The sequence below is a fragment of the Oryza sativa genome, chromosome 12, assembly GCF_034140825.1.
Source record: "Oryza sativa Japonica Group chromosome 12, ASM3414082v1".
NCBI classification, from domain to species: domain Eukaryota; kingdom Viridiplantae; phylum Streptophyta; class Magnoliopsida; order Poales; family Poaceae; genus Oryza; species Oryza sativa.
Genome location: NC_089046.1, coordinates 3,318,347 through 3,331,222, shown reverse-complemented (window position 1 = coordinate 3,331,222; position 12,876 = coordinate 3,318,347). Strand labels below are relative to the sequence as shown.

The window sequence follows — 12,876 nt, the reverse complement described above, 5'->3', positions numbered from 1 at the left end:
TACTTTTCTGAAACGGCACATTTTGTGGTTCGTTTTTCGGCGCCCATGTTTGGTACGCGAGAATCCTTTCTCCGTGTTCTCCACATGATTCGAGTAGCGCAGGACTTGTTCAGATTGATGTTATTTCAAATCATACCATTATTTAGTAAAATTGTTAATTATATAGTTATATTTAGTTTGTTACCAAATTTTGGTAATGTCTATGAAATTTTGACAATATTATATTGAGCAAATCCTATTAAACTTGATAATGTTGTCAATTTACCAAAAAGTTAATATTATCAAAATTTGGAAAGATTCATCCTGTCATCAATCGGACGCTGAATTTTCCCGTTCAAAGTCCCTAGTGACAGTGACACTACACCAGGGAAAAAAAAAGGTACGGCGTACACGCACTATTCTCATCTATTGGGTGGCAGGATTTTTCATCGTTTTCTTTTCTTTTTGATCGAAACTCGAAAGATTGGTACCGTACTGTAAGCTCCAAGTACCAGCGCGAAAATTCTTTTCTTTTGTTTATTCCGTGTCCGTCTTCGTTCTCATCTCATCTTCTCATCTTCTCTTGTCTGGACGACGAGAGATGTGTCGCTGTCAGGCTGCAAAAATACGCACATGCCAATCATGCTGTCACCTCGTCCCCTGGGGCCCACCCGTACTAAAAATAAAGCGAAGGCGTATTTGTAAAACCCGCTTCCACGCGGAGGAAACGGGTTTCGCGCGCGCGTGCTCGTTACGACGGCGCTTTCCGGGAACGCGCTTGATGGCGCCAGGGGAGCCACTGACGAGTGGGGCCGAGGAGCGCGCGCCCTAATACACCCACCTGCTGTACCCCGTCCAGCTACGGCCATAATCGCCTGTCCACTCGCTAGGCTCCACGTGTCAGATACTGGTCCATGGCCCACTGACACGTGGGCTCCACTGTGGCGGGATTCCACCGGGGCCCACATGTCAGTGAGTGCGGCGGGCTATTAAAATCCACCCCCGTGACGTCTCCTTCCTTTCTCACCAGCTCCCCCCCACCGCCGGCCACCGCGCGCTTCCCTCCCAACTCCGCCGCCTCCGATCCCGACCGCCGCCGCCGCCGCCGCCGGTGAGCTGGGCCCCACGTGACAGCCTCCGCGTGGCCTGCTCCTGCCGCCTCTGGCTTGGGCTTCCACTGGCCGCCGCCGCAGCCGCAGCCGCAGCCGTCGCCTCCCGATCTGCGAATTTTGCCAACCCCACTGAGGAGTGGGGGCCACTCCTCCGCCGCTGAAGCGAAGGGTCTACGCGTTGGCATCTAGCCGCCGCCGCCGCCGTCGCCGCCGTCGTCTGGAGTAGGGGGTTTGGAGATTCTAGAGACTAGAGTTGGAGGAAGAGGCGAGAGGCGAGAGGGGATCGAGGCAGGGATGCGCGGATCGGGGCGGGCGAGGCGGCGCGGGGACGTCGCGCCATGTTCGGCCGCATGAGGTGCCTCGTCGGCGGCGGCGTCGAGGACAGCCCGCGCGGGGCGGTCAGGAGGGTCTCGCCGGCTTTGAGGCGGGTGCACAACGCCAACGCCTCCGCCGCCGCCGCCGCCGGAGCGGAGGGAAAGAGCGGGCTCCCCTTCCGTTCGCCGGACGTGATGGAGACGGTGCACGAGGTGGCCATTTACATCCACCGCTTCCACAACCTCGATCTGTTCCAGCAAGGGTACGGCCGCGTGAAATCCTTTTTTTCGCTTTTTGGCCTTTCTTTGGGTTTCTCTTTTCCGTGAATGTGTTCTTGGGTTCTGTTCCTTTTTGGTTGAGAATGGAAAGTTCGAGCGGCTTGTGCTAAAGGGTCACATTTTTAGAGTGACGAATCGAGAAAATGCATGCAGTTTTAGGTGAATTCTTCCTTCTGTTTTTCATTATATCACACTGCATTTTTAACTAAATGTTTGGGCTCCGCTTGTTCGAACATTTCTTGCTGATTTGCAGTCTTCTTTCAGTTCAGCTCGCTGTTTTGGAGTTCTTTCTTGTACTCCTTCACTCCTTTGAACTGTGGACATTGTGCCCGAGCTGCTGAATTTTGACATCGCCCACATTTTTTTTTACAGTTTACTGCAAATGTTGGCTTCTGTTGAATGTTTGTGTGTAATTGTATGGAATTGTTGATTATGCCAAGGTGTTTTGTCGCTTCATTCTCTAACGGGTAGTTTTGTGTTATGTTCAGGTGGTACCAAATGAAGATTAGTGCAACGTGGGAGGAAGGTGGTTCCAAGACGCCAGCTTCACCTGCAAGGGTCGTGCAATATGAAGGTGCGTCCATCATTTCTGATGTTGAATATGAAGGCTTCATCATCTACTTCTACTACTTTCATGATTTCAAGATGCTTTGTGATGGAAATGTATGGTGAAACTTGGACCTTTACAACCGATGTGCTTGATGAGTAGTAACAGCCACTGCCATATTGATAAAAGTGAACCGCTTGATCACTGCCAATAATTGACTGTGTGTATCATATACCATATGATGGTGAAAAGAGAATAATTCTAACTGGTAAAACGGGGGAGGGTATTTGTTACAATTTTCAGTGCTATCTCGTTGGTATTAAATTACCAAGCCTGTTTTGTTACCATTGAATCATGCTTAATATAACATCAAAGAGGTTGTTGAGCTGTATACGGAAAGTTACCATACAGACTTGTCATACATCATTTTTCTTGTTTCTATTAATTACGATGTCATGCAGAATGTCTGTAGAGAAATACATATAGTCCTTATGGATGAGCTCATTGGTCAAATTGTGTTTGGCACCTAGCTTTATGATAATTGCCCTTTTTGGTGCAAAACAATGATGGGCAATGAGGGTACAACTAAAGGATGATCGTTAGCCCCTGACCATGACAAACTGTGTGCTACAGTGTTTAACACGGTATAATACTGTAAAATATGTGTTCTCACTCAACAAAAATTGTCTATGCTTTTTTTTTTGAAGTAAATTACTGTCAGGCATTTGCCCAACAGTGTGATTTTATAGAATTAAAGAAATATTTACAGATTACAAAGGGAATAAAACACACTCAAAAGCTGAAGAAATTTTTAGTCCAAAAAAAGTACATACATATTTTAAAGTGTAAAATTTCCAATCATTAGCTGATAGGTAATGACATGCTAGGTGGATTGTGCAGCTTCTGATGTTGGTGCGGACGATGCATTGGGCATTTGGAAAATAGATGATGCCGATAACAGCTTCTACACGCAGCCATTTCGAATCAAATATGCTAGACAAGACATTTATCTATCAGTTATGGTGTCTTTTAACATATTCAACAGTGAAGAAGAGGTTGGGCACTTTAATACCCCCTTTCCTTTCTCAATCAATTTTGCTGTTGCCTAATCAGCGGATCTGCTTTATTTATTTAAGGGCCCAGCAGCTTCATCTGTTATATTGAAATTTGAGCTGATATATGCCCCAACGCTGGAGAATGGGTGAGCAGATACTTTGTAACCCTATATATAGTGCTTTCGATACAGTGCACATTGTCGAGTTCGCATTCATAATTTCATATTATGAAATTTGGATTTTAAGTCATCAATACTAATGCTGCTATCTTCTGTAGGTCTGATATTCAAGCTTCTAGTGCCACTTCTTCGGCTGCTGTTCATGAATTTAGAGTCCCACGTCGAGCACTCCTTGGTTCACACTCATATTGTCCAGTTCACTTTGACGCATTCCACTCCGTGCTTGTTGATCTGACTTTACATATCGTGTACCTCAAAGCTGGTGCAACTAAATCATCATTGAAGGTACACAGGTTTGTGGAACTTTAGCTTAATTGGCATTTGGGAAAAAAAATCGGTGCTTCTATGGAAGCATGTCTAAGTTTATAACTGAATGTTTTTAAACACCTTTGGACGCAAGCATAGAACTAGGTAACTGCAGACTGTATTCATATCTGGTGAAGTTTTATATGTGGCGGTGTTCATTGATGGTGAATTCCTGAACCAGCACCTGAAATTTAACTTCAGAAAATAAGAATGTTTTTACTCCAATTCCTGGCACAACCCCTAGCATTGCTTTGGAAAATAATATTTTCTTGAGATTTTCGGCAGGGTAGATTTAACTATAGGGTTCTAAGGGTTCATCACTCAGAAAGTATACTAATGGATTTTTGTCTGTAAATTTATTTAAGCTGCATCAATGATCATATAGAGGCTAGCATTTTACTATCACGAAATAGCCAACATTTACTCCTCAATCAATTGGTTCTTGCAGCATGAAGGATAATGTAGTATGCTTTATCATGGTGATTTCTTTCTCCATTTGGTGACTGCAAAGTAATAATGGCATTTAATATGCAGATACCAGACCAAGGTTTAGGACCAACATCGCATCACATTGTGAAGGCATTATTAACCTCTAGGGAAATGCTACTCGAAGAACTAAAGAAAATCAGTGATGCTATTGGTAAAACAGTAGAAGATTTAGATGTTGCTGACTTAAGTCTTGGTAAATATGAGGCAGTTCAGCCTGCAAAATCAGGTCTACCTAATTCAAATAAAGTTTTCCCGGCAACTACCAAGGGTGTTGGGCACTTGGCTGGCATTTTACATGACTTTCTGGAGGTATGCTATCTTTATCCGTCTTAAGTGATCTATGAATGTGTTTATTGTACGAGACTTGCTGATTGTTGATATTTTTTTGTACAACTTCTACAGAAACCCAACAGTGCGGTTGATGGTGCCAACGATGCTATGCTATATACACTTCCTAAGGAAGAGTTGTTAGAATTGTTTCTAACTGTGAGCAGCCAACTTTCACTTCTATGGAATGCTTTCTTGAAATTTCATAGGTTAAGTTCACTGTTTCTCTTATTTTCACTTCATACATATCTTCAGTGGGCCTAGGGACTGTCCGCTTGGTTTGTCCATGTTGACTTATGAGTTTTATCTACTATTTGTCCAACAATGTATTTATTGCATCTACAGGATAAATAAAACCAAGATATTGGACTACTTGCGTGATATTTGGGCTCTTGACCGGAAATCAGAATGGTCAATATGGACTGTTCACTCAAAAATTGAGATCCCACACCGCTATTTACGTAGTACGGACGATGAGTCATCTCACCGTCATTCCCTTCTGAGAGTTTCTGGCTCAAGGAAGTTCCATGATGATGTAATTTTCTTCTCTTGAATTCTTAAAATTAAATAACAACCATTTTCAATAGGAAAACGGTGTTCCCTCCTTTTCTATATACTTGATATTTTGCATTTGCGTGCAGCCTGTACAAAATTCTGCCTCACGGGCTGAACTGCACAGGAAAAGTATAGCACAAATGAAGGTTCGGCTTGTTATTTTTTTGGAATAACTTTATGAGTGAAAAACTTGTTAATTTAGAATCGTTTACTGATTTAAAGCATCCTGCAGATCAACACGCTGTCCGTTCAAGATATGCAAATATATGCAGATCCTTCACGTGTTCCTGTTGTTCTTATAGAACAACATGTCATGGTTGTTCCGCAACATGGCTCTAGCAAGGATTTGGCAACAAATTCTTCAGAACAAAAGGATACGATTGTACTACCTAAACTACAAGGAGATTCTTTGGCACTGAAAAGCAGTGCTGGTAAAAAAGGACGGATATTGCGAGCTGTCATTTTTGTGCATGGGTTTCAGGCAAGTACTCTTTATTTCATTAAAGCTTCACTAGAGTCACAATGCAGTTCGGGTGAAACTTATTATGGTGTACAAAAAGCAGGGACACCATCTGGATTTACGTCTTGTACGAAATCAATGGCTTCTGTTGGATCCTGGAGCTGAGTGCTTAATGTCTGAGGCTAACGAAGATAAAACATCTGGGGATTTTAAAGAAATGGGTGGTAGGCTTGCTGGGGAAGTTGTTGCATTCCTGAAAAAGAAAGTTGATAAGCTTGCAAAGTACGGAGGCTGCAAAGAATTGAAGCTTAGTTTTGTTGGCCATTCCATTGGGAACGTTATCATCAGAACTGCACTTGCAGGTATTATCCAACTTACTCAATAAATTCCTTCCAGGCAAGTTCATCTCGATGGTGCTAACTCAATCTTTGCATGTTGAATAGAACCCGCATTACAACCATACTTGAAGAACCTGTACACGTACATGTCAATATCAGGCCCACACTTGGGCTACTGGTACAGCTCAAACTCTTTATTCAACTCTGGCCTCTGGCTTCTAAAAAAGCTCAAGGGAGCACAGTGCATCCATCAACTCACTTTCAGTGATGATCAAGACCCCCAGAATACATTCTTTTATAAACTTTGTAAGGTATGGTATCACCCTCTGCTTCGTTCTGTAGTGCATTCAGTAATCCTATCTGTTGCGAATTTATATCAGATCTTAGAATTGGCCATAAGCTGTTCCCTTTTATAATCCTTTTCAGTTGAAGACACTGGAGAACTTCAAAAATATTATACTTCTATCTTCACCACAGGTTATCCCCTTTCCACGTGATTAACAGCTTTAATTTACATGTGAATCAGAGTTGTGGCTGCTCTGAATCTTTCAGCATTTCTAATGATCTTTATTTCGAAATCATGAGTTTGTAACATTTTCTTGCCATACCAGGATGGTTATGTACCATATCATTCAGCAAGAATCGAGCTCTGCCCGGCTGCATCATCAGATAACTCAAGGAAGGGCCAAGTCTTTACAGAAATGCTCAACAATTGCTTAGATCAGATGCGCGCACCCACATCTGAAACCCGGATCTTCATGCGCTGTGATGTGAACTTTGATCAGTCCGCGCAAGGACGGAACCTAAACACCATGATTGGCAGAGCAGCGCACATAGAGTTCCTGGAGACTGACATCTACGCCAAGTTTATCATGTGGTCCTTCCCTGAACTTTTTCGATGACTGGGTTTTCCTCTTTGCACTTTTGGCCCTTATCAAACCAATAGTGCACTACTGACCAAGCAAGAAAGATTACCCTAGCGGAAAGTTTTCACCGCAATTCGACACCAAGATTGGTAGCACTGTAAAGTTCCTAGCAGTAACGATTTTTCCAGCCTGTTAGATTTGATTGTATAAATAGTCCTGATTTCTTCATTTCATTTCAACCATATAGTTCCTGTAGATTTTTGCCGTCAGTTATAATCCTTCTTGGTGTATGTAACACTGCAGTTTAGGATGGCCAGCCAGCCAGCCAGCCAGAGCTTATGTCAAAATAAGCATGATATGTGTTTGTTTTTTTTTCACTCATCATCCCATGGTGAAACTGACAAATATCCATGGTAGATGATACTGTTTGGTTGGTGAAAATGGAATTCCTTATTTTTCTCCCTTCCAAGTTCCAAACATCAAGTTGATGAGTGAACGAGTGAAATCACTCTTTTTTTTTTCCTGGTACCAGGTCAATTGCTGGATGCACTTATTATGCACAAACTTGAAAGCTGTATGATCCTATCCTGTCCCTCTCATGGGCAATGTCCCTTGTGGGCAAGACATGCTGCCGTGTTGGCTGCACGTCTGAACCCTGTCCTGATGACCAACGTGTGGAACAATTCAGTTGGACCGTTGAATCATCAGCTCAGCTCAGCTGCCATTTCCATCTCCATCACCACCACTACCACTACTGGGTCAAGGCCTTTCAAGGTCACACCATGGATGAGCCGAGTCGCCGTGCCGACCTCCAGCGACGTGACACCGCCGGTGAGCCGGGACCATCGCCGCCGACGAAGACAGGGGGGAGACCTCCTTGAAGCATCTTCTTCTTCTTCCTCCTGTTGCTGATAGGGGAGTTTCAGTGTGATCTGTTGCTGTTATTGCAGCAACAACTGGAGGAGGAGCCTACCACCACATTGGAGACAGACAGGTTCTCAGCATAAGCAGTAGGTATCAGTTATCAACAACTCTGTGTCACAGGTATAACAGCACCCACAATGCTGTGTGACCACAGGGATCTGTGGCTGCTGAATTGTCATGCATGCTCAAACAAAACAGAAGCTTCTGAAAATACCATTCATTTTTCTAAAAAAAATTAATCACATGGAAGACCCCACACAAAATGCACCACCACAAAAGCACAACATACGCACGCACTTGTAGGTGCGAGTCTTTAACACACGCTCAAAGAGACGGAGACCATCAAGTAGTCTAAACATTGCAGAAAATAGATTTTCAGAAGATATAACTGGAACGAAGAATTGCGCAACCCAATTGATACCGTTTTGCTGCAGTACTAATTCAGCTGAAATCCACAACCTTTTGCTTGAAGATGAAGACATTCCTCCCAGTTTAGTGATGCCTTCAAAGCAGGAACAGTTTTGCCGCTGTGATTTTCATGGCATTGACTATCTAGAGGACTATTACCGGTATGGCAAGACATGCTTCGAAACAGGTAAGAGTATAAAAGTGGAGAAATGGACAGCTAACTAACTAATTGAACAGGTTTGTCTTAAAAAAACAGGACAGGATCACATGGCTGTAGAAACAATCAAACTAATGCTAGCCACCTACACCTTGGTGACAGAACTGGATGATAATCTCCAATACTCCACAAATTTTCATGCTCCACAACATAAAAGACTCAATTGAATTCACAAAACTGAAAAAAAAAATTGTCATCTCTTTCTTGTTCAGGTTTCTTCCTATTCATGAAAAGACAGATTTTTACAAGATTGAACATAGATCACATGACATGTACCCTTTCCAAGATTGAACATGGATCACATGACATGTACCTCAACACCAGTACTAAATCTGTCAAGAACAATAAAAACATATTCATATTTGACAGCATTTCCATCAACACCTCCCTTTCAGAATGACACCTCAGGCTAATGTCGGCATGCAATCTTCTGAAAGCAAAATCATATGAACATACAACACCACCATCCAGCAACAGTCAGGAAACCATGACAAGGACTAAATTTCCAAAAAAAATTACTTTGATGAGCTCTAGAACATAAATTGAATCATCAAAGTTTAGCCGAAGACGCAATGACGAACAAAAAATTGATGAGATATATATACCAAATGCAGGAGAACAAAAAAGAGCACAGGAACAAAGCAGCCATCTTTACATTATGATGGCCCTCTCTAATCCCCTTTTCTTTACACGAAAGTACACATTTATACTCGATTACGATTGGAACTCAAACAAAGCAGATCAAGAACAAGAAATCTACCTAGGACCAACACGTTGCCCAATCAAAACGAGAAATTCTGATCGATCGATCGATCGATGGATGGATCAATCGGCATTGCGCATGGAGGAGTCGAGGCCCTCGACGCGGCTGCGCACGATGCGGTGGAACACCTCGCGCACCTGCCTCTCGAGCGGCTCGAGCCCGTCTCTCATGGCGGCGCACACGGCGGCGAGCTCCGCCGCGGCCTCCCGCACGTCGGCCTCCCTGTCGCCGAAGAGCGGGATCGGCGCCGCGTCGATGGCGTCGGTAAGCTTCTGCGTGGACTTCTCGAGGACATGGATTTCCTTGAGGAGGCCGCAGGAGTTGCGCCTGTCCTTGCGCTTTCCCTCCTCGGCGAGGCGTTCTTGCAGGGTGAGGAGCGGCGGCGCCCACGGGAACGCGGCGCGGGCCGGCGCCGCGGGGAGGTGGTGCGCCTGGAGCGCGGTGGAGCGGTCGGGGCACGGGACGGCGGCGACGAGCGCCCACGCGACGAGGTGGAGCACGCAGCCCATGGCGTAGACGGGCGCCGCGAGGCCCGCCTCGTGCGCGCGCGGCGCGGCCAGGCCGGCCCCGATCGCCTGCAGCTGCCGCGACGCCGACCACGCGCGGGACACGCTCCACGAGAGGGAGCGGAAGTGGGACGAGGAGGTGGCGCCGGCGAACGACGCGCGGGACGGGGACGCGCGCGCGCGGCCGAAGGAGCGGTTGCGGTGGGACGCGAGGAACGACGCGACGCCACCGCTCCCGGACGCCGCGGTGTCGTCCACGAGCAGCACAGAGAGATCGGACAGCGCCTTGCGCGCGCGGCGGAGCTGGCCCTCGTGGATCTCCCCCGGCGCGAGCAGCACGGACGCCGCGATGTCCGCGAGCCGCTCCCACCGCCTCACCTGATCAACGCCATCCCTCGCCGCGTTGCACACATCGAGCGCCTTGACCGCCCTCTCATGGAACTCCACCACCAGCTTCTCCCCGGCCGCCGGGAGCGCGCCGCGGCGTCGCGCCTGCGCCACGAACACCCGGAACTCCTCCTGGCACAGAATAAACGCCTCAAGAAGCCGCCGGATCCACGCCACGGACAAGATCTCCTCCCCTCCACCACCACCACCACCACCACCACCGCCGCCTCCCCCCTCCACCTCCCCAGGCAGGAGCTCGCCGAGGCTCGCCGCGAAATGGCGCTGGAACGCCTCCAGGTCGGCCTCCTCGCCCGACGGCATGGCCACGTGGTCGCGGCGCAGAGAGAGGAGGGAGCGGCCGAAGGAGAAGGTCGACGGGGACGACGACGAGCCCTGGTGTTCCGTCACCGGCATCGCCTCCGGCGAGATCGCCGGCGAGATCTCGCGCGCGCGCGGGCGGCGGCGGCGGCGGTGGGAAATGGCGCAAGAAAGGAAAAAGGGAATGGGTGATGCGGAAGCAACAGCGGGTGGGGAGTTTTATATGAGGGCGTGAGATTAGGAGGGGGAGGGGTGATTAATTTTAGATTACCACCCTAATTACATTACATTAAATCAAATTAATTAATCGGATGATTTTGGGTGGTGTGTGTGTGTGGAGGACATAAATAATAATAAATTTATAGGCTGATAATTATTTTTGGTTTTGGAATGTTTTTTTGGTACACGTTTTTCTGTGTGTGTGTGTGGAGGGGTTGAGTTGTTTTGCATTTGGGTCCTTGGGAGATGTGGGTAATTAATTAGTACTTGTCACTAGTTAGTTGCTCTCAACTTATTGGAGGTTTTTTCTTTGTTATGATTAATGATGCTTTTGCTTTTTGTGGGGGATGTGATTAGTAGTTGTGAGCTTTGACAATTGACATGTTTCCATTATTATGGGTTTGTGGGTTTGTCCCAACTGCTAAAGGGCCATGAGGATTCCCAATGGACCAATTGAGGAAAGGATTGAAGAAATCTTTCATATAAAAGTACATTGCATTTTCTGCTACTAATTATAGTAGCCCATCAAACAGATCAATTACACATGAGCCATGTAAGGTACAAGTGTGGTGCTTTGTAGCTGATCATCTGATTACTCCAAATACCACTTTTGCTATCCAATTCTCTAACAGATTGGAATAGAAAATCCTAAACCCGCAACTGTTTTATTCTTTTTGAAGTAGTAAGTCTTGCAATCGTTGAGGGAAAAAAAACCATATTCCTCTAGTCAATAATTAGACAAAGAACATTAATGTGTAAGGCTTCTCAAAGAGTTGCATTTTTGCTCTACAAAGCAAGGCACAGAGATTAATTGCACGCTTAGATCCAAAAACACTAATGGTAACATCAGCTACATAATACACACACTAATCACGAATTAGTCTGACTAATCACGCATTAGCCAAAAGCCCAAAACCGAATGGGAACAAATGGCTAACGGGGGGAAGAGAGGGACCCCACGCGGCCGCGACGCGCTGGGAACGCGGGACTCTGACAGGTGGGTCCCACCCTGGCTGACCCCGGCGCGAGTCTGCGACGGCGAGCAGCCCACGTTCCCCAGACCAAGACAGCGTCCACGGAAAATTACGGTACTACCCCTACTCCTTCGAGAAACACCAGGGGGCATTTCCGTCAGATCACACACGAGGGAGAGCGGGACTTTGACCCTGTCCCGACGTGGGGCCCACCGTGGAGAGGACGGGCCGGGGGGGGAGGAGAAGACGGCAGGTGGGGGCAGTTATGTCAGTTGCAACTGTCATCCGCTGACGTGGCGCACCGGCGTGCGGTGGGGCCCACATGCTGACGGGGAATCCTACCAGAAGAGGGAGAATGAGCTGCTGAGCTGTCACGGAGAAGTCGTATTCTAACGTTTCCGTCCCGTTTTTGCTGCTTCCTTTCCGGAAGCATTTCTTTTCTCTCATGGAAGAGATGCTGCCTATTTCGTATACTTTGGTAGTATACTAGAAAAAACGCGGTATACAACAAATGAGTATATACTTCCACTTAATTATGGGCTTATTTTCTCTGATGTTTTGGGTTTTAAATAAATTTCTATTTCACATTATAAAATGATTGGATTTTGAATAAATTCATAGATGGATCAATGTATGTGTATAAAATGTTTGAGGTTTTGAATAAATTTATATTTCATAGTATAAGATGTTTTGGGTTTTGAATAAATTTATACATGGATCAATATATGTGTTTCATATATATGTCGAAATTTATATGAACATTAGTGAATCTAGACGGGAGATTGAAGAGCTTAAAAATATCCTTGTGTAGTTTATGTCCATATTCATTATACTACGATATGTCCCATTAAGTACTAGATTGCTATATTCTGAGACGAAGAGAGTACAAAGAAAGTGAAAATTAATCAAAGCTGTGCGTACAAAATAGGGAGTACGGACTACTGAATGTGCCAATTCATGCATCGATCAACATGCACTGGATGTTTGCATTGATCAGCATGCACCAATTCATGCATCGATCAACATGCACTGGATGTTTGCATTGATCAGCATGCACCGCAGCACCGGATATTTATATGTTACTCCTACATCCTACATGTATGGTTAATATCTCGTTTCATCCAGCATCTTCTTGTGTGCCATTGCACTGCCTGCTGAGCCATGGTCCATGGACCTAATTGCTCCTTGATACATTCGTGAAGAAGCTTCTGGAAGAAACTCCATCTGGTGGCCGGTGCACGCACGCACGCAAGAGCAGATCGTTGCACGCGCACACGCAAGATCTTTTCGTCGAGCCTCTTCCACGAAACCGGTGTTGCCACGTGGCACCATTCTCATTGCGATTTTTTGCATC

General features: G+C 45.9%; 2 protein-coding genes across 3 annotated transcripts; one reads left to right on the top strand and one right to left on the bottom strand.

Moving 5' to 3' along the window:
• Positions 1 to 1,201: 1,201 nt before the first annotated feature.
• LOC4351589 (uncharacterized) lies at positions 1,202 to 7,268 on the top strand. 2 transcript variants are annotated; one of them, XM_015764803.3, is made up of 14 exons: positions 1,202 to 1,668; positions 2,173 to 2,258; positions 3,132 to 3,286; positions 3,368 to 3,432; positions 3,564 to 3,750; positions 4,306 to 4,569; positions 4,663 to 4,796; positions 4,933 to 5,122; positions 5,229 to 5,288; positions 5,375 to 5,623; positions 5,706 to 5,964; positions 6,046 to 6,251; positions 6,367 to 6,417; positions 6,552 to 7,268. In XM_015764803.3, the coding sequence occupies exons 1-14, from the start codon at positions 1,430 to 1,432 to the stop codon at positions 6,840 to 6,842; spliced, it is 2,436 nt and encodes an 811-aa protein (XP_015620289.1). In that variant the 5' UTR covers positions 1,202 to 1,429; the 3' UTR covers positions 6,843 to 7,268. The 2 variants fall into 2 exon arrangements, with proteins under 2 accessions (XP_015620289.1, XP_015620291.1); XM_015764805.3 differs by having other exon boundaries at positions 3,119 to 3,286.
• A 1,660-nt stretch (positions 7,269 to 8,928) lies between these two features.
• On the bottom strand, positions 8,929 to 10,547 carry LOC4351588 (protein BYPASS1-LIKE). The gene has a single exon (XM_015764806.3). It carries the CDS (start codon positions 10,423 to 10,425, stop codon positions 9,181 to 9,183), a length of 1,245 nt encoding a protein of 414 aa, XP_015620292.1. The 5' UTR covers positions 10,426 to 10,547; the 3' UTR covers positions 8,929 to 9,180.
• Positions 10,548 to 12,876: the final 2,329 nt, after the last annotated feature.

What these genes read in the sequence shown, in the direction of transcription:
- LOC4351589 (XM_015764803.3), top strand. Translation starts at nt 1,430, where the DNA reads ATGTTCGGCCGCATGAGGTGCCTCGTCGGCGGCGGCGTCGAGGACAGC. An exon ending in CAAGGAAGTTCCATGATGAT is followed by an intron (nt 5,123 to 5,228) that starts GTAATTTTCTTC and finishes ATTTGCGTGCAG; the next exon opens with CCTGTACAAAATTCTGCCTC. An exon ending in TTTTTGTGCATGGGTTTCAG is followed by an intron (nt 5,624 to 5,705) that starts GCAAGTACTCTT and finishes TACAAAAAGCAG; the next exon opens with GGACACCATCTGGATTTACG.
- LOC4351588 (XM_015764806.3), bottom strand. Translation starts at nt 10,425, where the DNA reads ATGCCGGTGACGGAACACCAGGGCTCGTCGTCGTCCCCGTCGACCTTC.